Genomic DNA, 10,561 nt, shown 5'->3' on the forward strand with positions numbered 1-10,561 from the left:
TAAACCGACCCTGATGACCACCCCACCATCACCTACATGACTCACCGCCGTCGCACCCAGATTCGTCCTACATCTGATTAGCACTGCGCTGCGCACCACCCGTCGCCAGACCTGGCTGATCAACCCACACCCTACCCATTCATGGTTCGCCACTGCGGCACCCGCTGCCTGAGAGCCACTCGCTGCACATGTTTGCACTTGTTGTTTGTTGACGCCGCTACCAAATCGAATCTAGGTTTTCTGTCCCAGGAACTGCTGTTGTTCGAGGCTGCTCTGTTGGCCCGTCTTCGATTCTGATGAACGAGTACAGTATGATGATGCCCCTTTATTTTGATCAGATGGACCTTCACGTTGATCAAAAGTAAGTGTTGGAAAGAAGACAAAAAATTGTTTGTTTCTTTTTTTAAGGCCCACACGGGCAATGAGAAATAATTCGATAGTAAAATATTGGCATTTTTTGGTTTGAAGTCTTTTAGGCCCACAAGGATAAATGTTACGAGTTTGCTTGTCTGTCACTTGGGTACTTGGATTTGTGAGACCACTCGAGTGATAATAGTTTCTTGATTCTCTCCATTTGTTGTTGTAATTGGAATATGGGAATCTTGTCTGTTTGTGACGAGAAGCACTAGAATGCTTTCTTTCTATATTCTCAACACTAGTCAGTCGGAATTAATTTACCAGTCAAGTCAAGTTTGTATGTCTGCTAATCCGCCTAACGGAGCCAGTCCACATCTGCTTGTTTGCAAACCCATGTCGTATACCGTCATAAGTTTGACGAGGTGTTGGAAAATAATAGTATTTTATGATTATTTGGGTTTGCTTGTTAGTTTAGTATATGAGCTTAGCCCATCCGAAATTGGGTTTCTAGGTTTTTCTCTTATAAATATAGCTTATAGTTTAGTATGGAGATATGTTAGTCACGATGTAATCTCTTAGGATTTTGTAGTCGTTTTGATATTCTCGTTTGTTTAATAATATTCTTATTATTTTGTATTCTTGTTCGTCACGCACTCTGATATTCAACTTTGATATCACTAGTTGTGTGATAATTAATATGTAAATGTGGAAATCAAGTAAATAATGAATTACAAATTGTATAATGTGGTTTTTCGAACAATAACGCCTCTTGATTACATATGTCTTTTAAAAAAGAACCAACGTCTTGCTAAACAAAAAAAAGTCATGTTCTCTATGAAAATAAAAGCATTGAAGTTGACTTCATTTCCAATAGGAATCGAAACTTACAAATAACAAAAGAAAAAAAAAACATTAAAATTCCTTTGGTAAATCAAAATATATACAAAATCCTCATGCTGAGGAGGAAAAAACTAGAGAGTAAACAACCAATGCTTCCGCCTCGTTATTTACTCTTTTAGGAAAACTCTCTCTTCACTCCTCCACAGCAAGAGGAACAGACGCCGCGAGCTTGCGGAACTTGAGGGCGTAAAACATCTCCAGATAGCGGCGGCTCTCCAGGCGATCAAGGTTCGAAACATCTTTCCAGAAGCCATAAACTCCAGTGAGTGTCAAGAGCCTCTCAGAGTAGATTTGCCATGTGTACCTAAACGAAAACAGAGCAGAAATGTAAGATAACTTGCAAGCCAAGCAAAACAATTTGCTGCAAAAAAATGGATTTGTTTTTGCTTACTTCTCGTAAATGCGCTGCAAGCCGCCTTGAGAAATCTTGTCCCAGTGGCTAGGATCAGCCTTGCTCTTCTCAAAGAAATCAACAAGGATCTCAGCAGCCTGATCGCCGTGGTATGGATCAATGTGGTAGCCCGATTTTCCGTTCACGATAATCTCAGCCGGGCCACCCTTGCAAGTGGCAAATGTGGGCAGTCCACAAGTCATGGCCTCAATGACAGTCAGGCCGAAAGCTTCATACACAGCAGGCTGCACAAAGGCTCCCCTGGTGTCACAAATGTAGCGGTAGAGTTCACCATTCCTCACACGGTTCATCTGGGATGAAATCCATCTTAACTGCCCGTTCAGCTTGTAGGTGTCGATCAGCTCATACATTTTTTTCAACTCAGCCTTCTCCTCATTGTCCTTGGACTCGTTGCGGCGATCACCAGCAACCACAACAAGGTTAACCAACTCTCTAAGCTTGGCATTCTTACCATACCACTCGACAAGCCCGGTGATGTTCTTCACCCGGTCCAGCCTTGCCATTGTGAAGATGATTGGCTTGTTCCTGTCCTTCAACACACATCTGATCGGAAAACAATATAAACACGTTAGCATATATTCGATCACATGATGTATTGAGCAAAACATAAATGGGAAAAAGTAACTTACAATTGTTCAATATTTTCGACTTGGCCGTAAAGGAGCTCTTCAATTTCAGGGTGGAAGTGGGTCAACCTCTTTTCCTTCTCAGAGTAAGGGAAGTAGACATTCATGTCAGCTCCTGGTGAAACAATGTTGAACTTGGGATCGAAGACATCAATACCATGAACGACACGGTAGAGCCCAGGAAGGGTGAAGGCAGTGTGGCTCTCATACTGACCAACAGTGTCTTTGCTGCAAACATTCATACAACACAAAATTAGGATCCCAAAAGACGAGACGGTTGATACGAAAAAGTCTAGGGTGAATGTATATATTACCTTCCAGCAATCTCTTGGAAGGTACTGGTGATGATGAAATCAGTGTGGTTCATGGCGATAAGATCAGCTGTAAATTGGCATGAGAAATGATAATTCTCATCCAATTTCTTCCAGTAAAGGTCAGAATCAGGGTATTTTGACTTCTCCAGAGCATGGGCAATGGTGCACTGAAAGACAGCGAAAACCGAACAATAAACTTAGCTACTAAGATGTACAAGGCATCGAAAGGGCGTAACTAATTATAACTAAATGGAAATCACAAACCTGTGTAACACCCAATATGTGTGCCATCAGTGAGGCCACAATATTGCCATCACTGTAGTTTCCAATGATGAGATCAGGCTTGCCCTGCATTTCCTTGGAAAGTTCCTTGATCGCATCCTAATAACACGAAAATCAGTAAGTCTTAGAACCAAATACAGGCAAAAATTGGAACATATGGAAACCGATATTATTAACAAAGAAATTCACCCCAGCGTATGTCTCTAGGTAGGGCCAGACTTCAAATCTTGAAATCCATCTGCGGACAATGGCGCCATTCTTATCTCTGAAAGGAACACGAAGAATATCTGAATGCTCACACCCGTAAACTTTCTCAAGACGATCACCACATGTGGTTCCAACAGCATCAGGAAGAAGCCTTGTTAGCTGTGTTTGAAACATAATCAAAGCATCAGAATGGAAGGCATAAAATGAAATCACCAAATAACATAACTTCCGGAGCTACAAAATTTCAGATAAAACTCACAATGATAATGCGGGGAGTGATATCGAGCCCCTGCTGCTTAATGCGCTTAAGCATCTCAGACTCCAAAGCACGAACTTGATCCAAGATATAGACAACCTGGCCACCAGTGTCAGGGAACCCCAAGACATGGTCTTGGGCAAAATATCCGTGGGGCGAAAGGATCACAACATTAAAGACCATGGGGATCTGGCCAAGGAATTTCTCAAGAGTATAAGGATTGGGTGCCTCAAGAAGGTCCAACAGAAGTTGGATCATCTCAAGCACGCGCTCCGCAGTGTCACCCCAACCCCTCTCCAAACCAATGGCTTGCAACTTGGGCTCGAACTCCTTGTATGGAGTTCTAGGGACAATTGAAGAGAGGAAATCCTCCGCCGTCCTCAGAACACGTTGCAGCTCATTCACATTCTTAATTCTGTTATTCAGCATCATGTTCTGCACGAAAAAGCCGATCAAATTAAATCCAGAGATCAGCAAAAGAGTATTAATTTCATTCGATTTCAAACAAATGGTAAAGTTGCAAATGAAAGAAAATCATACCCTGCCCTCATAGCAGTGAACTCGGAGAAACTCGAGCAAAGGGTGCAGGCTCTCCTTGTCATGGAAGAGCTTAGCAGAAAGGTGACGATTGAGGAACTCAACGCCGTTTCCAATGGACTTGGAAAGAGTTGGGCGGGGGAAAGATGCATTGAACGGTTGAAAGTCCAACTCAAGCACAAAGTTGCCATTGGAACTGCAGTTGAAACCAGCAGAAATTATTAAATCGCAAAGAAAGTAACAAATGCAATATTCTAAAATACTCAAATCTATGAAAAGTAACAAAAAATTAAGAATCGAATCAAAACTTTAGAAATTAAACTATAAAAAGATCCAAAATCTACCTTCCATCAACAAGCTCCTCCTTGAATTGCAAGTACTCAGCCACACACAGCTCCTCGAGAGCGAGAGCATGGACATTCACACGAATGTACTCCCAAACACCGGGCCTTGGGCGCACAGCAAGAGCCACCCATGGGGGCAAAACAATAGCCTCCTACATTAGAATAAAGACATCCACACAAACAATTCAGAAAACTCCTAAGAAAAAAAAACACAGAAACAATTGACTATAAAATATAAGTATGATAAAAAAAATGTTTACCTGGGTGTGCTTCAAAACTTCACCAAAAGCCCCATCCAACAGCTTCTGCCTGTTGTTTTCAGGAATCGCTTCGAACTCGGCAAGAAGCTGATGGGGTTGCAGAAACCCTTTCCCCTTGCTCTCAATCCTAAAACCCCAAAAACCATTTTAGTGATTCAACCAAAAAACAACCTTAAAAATGCAAAAGACAACTACATTTTGCATGTTTTGGAACATTTGACAGAAACCCATCTGTGATCATAACATGGTACCTAGAAAGCAGGGCCAGAAAATCATTGCGTTGAGTGGAGAGGGTTTCGTCCAGCCTCTCCCGGAGGCTCTGGACGCGGGTCAGCACACGTTCCGCCATTGACAGCAGCAGCTTGGAAAATCAGACAACCTTAAAGTCTGCAATAAGAAAAAAAAAAGGAACTATGAGCATAACTAGTTATCCATCAAAAGTCAACAATTCAGACCTTTAATAAGACTAAACCAATAAATCAAACAGATGAACAGGTTTTTTATATTAAACAAAAATATAAACAGAGCAAAAAACCCATCAAATAAATAAACCCAAAATTCAGAAGCCATTGATGTATGTGATAATGTAATAAAATCCAAGAAAAAAAACACCATTTGGCCTAAAGAGAGATTACCCAAGTCCCAAGACCTAGAAAAATATAAAAAGTAAAATATGGGGAAAAGAAAAGGAGTACCTACTACCCAGGTAAAAAAAAAAATGGTAAATGAAAAGACCTGGACAAAATTCCATTTCACTTTTAACCCTTGTTAATTTCTTGAAAAAAGTAAACAAAACAAGGGTAGTTTAGTAATTTGAGCATTCGAATCAGACATGTTTACTGCAGTTGCGGGTATTGTAAATGTGGAAAGAAACTTGCTCTTCAAAATTTGCCTTTTCTATTGGCCTTGCTCTCCAAAAAAAAATCCGATTAATTAGATTTTTTTCATCATCTTTTAGGGCAAGAAAACTTGGGAAATTTGCGACTGGTGAAGGTGCTTGGTGATGATTCAAAAGTTGGACTTTCGGATACGTGTAGAACTTTGTAGGTGATCCCTATAAAATTTGATGTGATAAACCCCAAAATTGTGGGTTTAGTGTAACCCAGTCTTTGGTATTGAAAATATTTTAGGGTTGTTAGTGTATAAACACACACACATGTATATATACACGCTAAACATTCAATTGAAACATAAGGATCAAACATCGTGGTTAAAAACAATTTACTCATGCACTCGAAACTCTTGGATAAATATAGGATCAATCAAACAATGTGCATAAACTTTTTTCTAATGGTAAAGGCTAGCTATCACTACCTTAAAATCCAACGAAGAATTACTGCCGACGAATGTTCTTGACCAATAGAGTAACGAATCGATGAATAAATCGAAGTAATAATGGACGGAGAGCTTCAATAAACAGAACGCAGAGAATGATAGAAATGAAGAGAGAATGAATACGAATGGGATGGAGAAGAAGAAATGCTAGAACAGCCTTTTATACATGGGGGCTGGAGCAAAGGAAAGAGAAAGCTGACATGTCTTTTGCCTCTTCACCTTCCTTGGTGGTCACTACCGGCTAATGCTGGTAATTGACTGTATTATTAATTTAATTTAATTTTTTTAATTACAAAACAAAACCACTGTTACTGTGTTTTTCATTTCCTGTGGTTTCCTTCTTGTTTATACAAAACCGCTTTACTTTTGTCTGGTATACGAATCTGACGAGTCTATGACTCGAACTTTCTATTTTTTACTCGCTTTTTTTAGAGTAATGTTAAATAGAACATCTTTTTATGAATTATCTATCACTTTACGTTTTTGATACAATGTTTATAATGTTAACAAATGAATTGACGTTAATTATGAGGTGTTAGAGAGTTTGTGAAAAGTCTCACTTTAAGAAGAGATTTTTGAATGTGATCGGAACACAGAATGATACATGTATCACTATGCAAATAATGCGATATATGTGTTAAAAATTGATAACTTGAAAAATAAAATTTCTCACAACTTATGTAAAAACACGTGATGTACAACATGTATTCCCATCACAAAGAAAAATTTCTCCACTTTGAGATAGTCTCCTTTGCATTTCTTTTTTCCTTATTCACTTTTTTTTTAAAAAAGAAAATGACTAACTAATGGTTCGTTTATGAAAATTTACCTTTTTGTGAGTTGAAAAAACTTACAAAAATATTTCAATCTCTTTCTAATCGTCATAGTGCGATCTACCAATGTTAGCATCGTATCCGCTTTCTTCTTCAACCTCCTTTTTATCTACTGATTTATTATTTGATTATTTCTGTAGTTTATAGTTTGTAGGGCCTTTAACCATTGCTATTGTATAATTTTAATTAATCAGATTCAACTTATTTTTTGTAATATTTAACATGCGCATGCATACTCTCATCCAATTAGCTGCCTGATTTTTTATGAATCCTGTTTTCTATGAGTCGACGCTCGAAGGAGCAGGTATTGAGTATTGACCTATAGTTTAATTTTAAAAAAACAATGTTCATCATTAAATATTTCTGCTGCATGAGGGCTGCCAGAATTTTGGAAATAATGTGGTCCGTGAGTGTGTCACACCCAAACTGGCCAATAACTTTTCCAGGAAAAATATTTCTGGATGTCTGACGTGGCAAATACCATCGACGTCGTAGGGTTTTAGCGTAAATCTGTGTTGGTTTTTGGTGTTTAATTCGGTAAGTAAACATATACATGTATTAATTATGTTGGATCGAAAGTGATAATCTAGCTAACACGTGGAAGAGCAAGTTAGTCCAAAACCCATCGGCCGTTTTAGTGGTTTAAGGACGGTTTTTTGTGTGAGATTCTTTATTAATTTTTTGTTACTTTACAGTTTATCGTTAATTTATATGTCAATATTATATAACATTAAGCAAAAGTATATAAGGTGATATAGAGTTTACAGAGAGTTCCACTCTTGAAATAGCCTCATTTAACATTTCTTCGGTAAAACTCGTGTTCCATGTGTTATAGTTGACTATTTAGGATTTTTGAACTTTTGATGATACAATTTGTGTACTGTACCCTATTCAATTGCTTTTTGACCAATAAATTGAAAGGCGTTTTGAAAAGCATCCGCATAGAACCGTGATGGTGATTCAATTTTAGCTGTTGAGTGATTGTTAAAAATCACATCATGCACTATACTAATTTGTTTCAAATAAAAATTATAACACATAGTTCCACATAATGGTCATGAAAGTTTTCACCCAATGGTTATGAAGATTAGACGTGATTAGTTTCTCATAATCTTGAATTTTTTTATTTTTTTTGCGAGAACTACCGTATATATACGGCGATAAAACACACAAGGATATAACTCCGTGCATCTGTCTCTTAACTCTTTGAGATTAGGTCTATTTTCTCTCAAAGTGAGAGTTTTTCCTCTCCTACTGAGAGTCTTTCTCACCTTTTGGTGTGAGTCTTCAAAAATCAATAGAACCCGATGGCGCGGTGCCCACTCTAGCCTCGACTGAGGTCGATTGCAATTTCCTCCCTTCTCCATTTCTCTCATCTGCTCTATGTATCTACTCTATCCCCATGCTTTTAACCCAGATCTATTTTATCTCTCTTGCCCAATTGATGTCCCTCTTCTGTGTTCATCTTTATTCCGATTTTCAGCCATGAATATCGTTGAGATCGTGTGTAGAGCTCCGGCGTTTTCACTAGCTCGGGTGTTCCAACACCACCACCTTCTCGTGATTATCTGTCTTTACCGGCAGTGTCGTGGGCTTCCATAGACTTCATCCCGATAGCTGGCTTTCGTTGTGCTGTTGCTGACTATCCGTTCTTACTAACTGTGCTAGTGAAGCAGATGGGGTTAGGATGCTGCATTTGAAGATGAGTTACTCGGCTGGGGATGGGGAATTGGAAGGATCGAGGTTGCTGTGGCAGCAACGGTTGCAATGGATGCTTCTAGAGTCTGTAAATCCATCTGTTTGTTTGGGCTGCAACTATTGGTTTGACCCCTTTGTACTTTGTTTTGTCTTGGCCCACTTTTTGCTTCTCCATGTAGGGGTGGGCGCGGTTCGGTTTGGTGCGGTTTTGAGTGAAACCAAAACCAAAACCGCAAGTTTTTGCGGTTTGGTTCGGTGCGGTTTTGAAGCCAAAACCAAAATGAAACCAAACCGTTTGGTTCGGTGCGGTTTCAAACGGTTTCGGTTTGGTTTTTAAGAAAAAATGTACAATTTGCAATTTAACATATTAAAAAGCATTTCCCAATAGTAATAGGAAAATGACATTTGTTATGTAATGCATGTTGCATGTAGTTGTGATGTTAAAACATGTTTGTGCAACAAAAATGTGTCCCTTACAATATTTTTCATAAAACAAGTTGAATAAATTTGAATTCATTAAACATGAGCGAAATTTTCATACTAGAATATATGATATCATGCTTCAAATGAGTGGCTTTTAGTAGATCATTGTTCGACTCTTGATAACAAGATTAGTCCACCCTTGTACATATATGTGTGTGTGATGGTATAAAATAACAAAGGTCCTTCAAGTTAATGAACAAAAGAAATGATGAATGATGATATTCTAGTGTGGTTGAGTCCATACTAAGTGTATGGATTTTAACAAACAACCAATTAAAACATGAAATCTAATATGGACATTTAATTAAATGTTTATTAATATTTGCGGTGCGGTTCGGTTTTGGTGCGGTTTTCAAAAGTCAAAACCGAAACCAAACCGTTTTCTATGTTGCGGTTTGGTTTCAAAACCGAAACCGTTTCAAAACCGCAAAACCAAACCGTTCGGTGCGGTTCGATTTGGTTCGTGTTTCGGTTTCGATTTTCGGTTCTAAGTGCCCACCCCTATCTCCATGTGTTGACTTTGGTCCTTTAGTTATACTTTTGTCTGCTTTTTGTTAGTAAATAAAGTAGCACTTTGACCAACCAAAAAATAAATAAAACACGCAAGGATATAACTCCATGCATCTGTGAGACCATACATCACAAGGATCTCCATTTTTCTTAAAAAATAAGGACATCCTATTGACCGTTAGATATGCTTTTAATGAAATTATGTTGTATGTGATCTCAACCACACAATTTCATTAAAATCAATCCAACGGTCAAAAGGGTGTCCTCATTTTTTTTCTAAATAGGGATCCCTCTTGTTAAAGGGTGTGTGTATCTCTCTGATTCAACCCCTTATGTATTGCCAATATATATGATAATCCCTACAGAAGTTCTCCATATTTTGAGACTATACGTTGCCATATTGTTTGGAACCATTCCAATTTCGGCAACAAGTGGTTTTTTTGTTGCCATCACAGAATTGTCATCAAGGGGTGTGTCAATAACCGAAATTTGGGTTTAGCCGTGGACATCCCAACATAGTTGGGTACAGGTTGAATAAAAGAAACAAGCCAAAAATTGGCTTGCGTCGAGATTGGGGCAGCCTAGAAAATTCTCGGCGGTGTCCATGTAACCCAGCGTGAGCTGGGGTAGGTTAGGTGAGCTGCAGCCCAACAACAGCAGATTCAGGCTGCAGAAAAAAAATGGTTTTGGGCTCGGGGCAAACCTAGAAAGATAGCCCAGCAAAGCAGGTGCCCAGCAGAGCTGGAGTGGGCTGAGAAGAAGGCAGCCCAGCATTCATTAAGCTGCAGCTCCGTGGGCCGCGGGAAGAAATTAAAAAAAATTGGACTTGGGCTCGGTGGGTCAGCCGCTGCTTCTCCTTTTTTTGTTCTCTATTTTAGGGTTTACGAAACTTCTTGCTTCTATTTTCTTTTTTTTTTTCTTTTTTTTGGACTCATATTATTCAACATAGCAATATAGCATAACATAACATAATTTGCAAAAGAAAAAATTATAGCAATAGTCTCTTAATTATGATACAATTGGAGTAATGATCTCTAAACTAAAAATCCGTTAGATTTGATTCTGACAAAATGAGGTATTCTCTAACCCCTGAAGAAAGATAAATAACAAATTCACAGTTCTGCTAAGGTCATAAACATATAAACATGATGGAACTCCAACATTAGCCCCACACTTTAAAATTTGCTACACACGCTTTAAAATTTGC

At 38.7% G+C, this 10,561-nt stretch overlaps 1 protein-coding gene across 1 annotated transcript; it reads right to left on the reverse strand.

Moving 5' to 3' along the window:
• Positions 1-1,198: 1,198 nt before the first annotated feature.
• Positions 1,199-5,971, reverse strand: LOC126608040 (sucrose synthase-like). Its single transcript, XM_050275800.1, has 12 exons — positions 5,810-5,971; positions 4,747-4,882; positions 4,496-4,622; positions 4,236-4,387; positions 3,895-4,087; positions 3,358-3,789; positions 3,081-3,257; positions 2,874-2,990; positions 2,610-2,776; positions 2,299-2,523; positions 1,649-2,212; positions 1,199-1,561 (listed from the first exon to the last, which is right to left on the reverse strand). Exons 2-12 carry the CDS (start codon positions 4,842-4,844, stop codon positions 1,390-1,392), a joined length of 2,424 nt encoding a protein of 807 aa, XP_050131757.1. The 5' UTR covers positions 4,845-4,882; positions 5,810-5,971; the 3' UTR covers positions 1,199-1,389.
• Positions 5,972-10,561: the final 4,590 nt, after the last annotated feature.

Source organism: Malus sylvestris, chromosome 2, assembly GCF_916048215.2.
Source record: "Malus sylvestris chromosome 2, drMalSylv7.2, whole genome shotgun sequence".
NCBI classification, from domain to species: domain Eukaryota; kingdom Viridiplantae; phylum Streptophyta; class Magnoliopsida; order Rosales; family Rosaceae; genus Malus; species Malus sylvestris.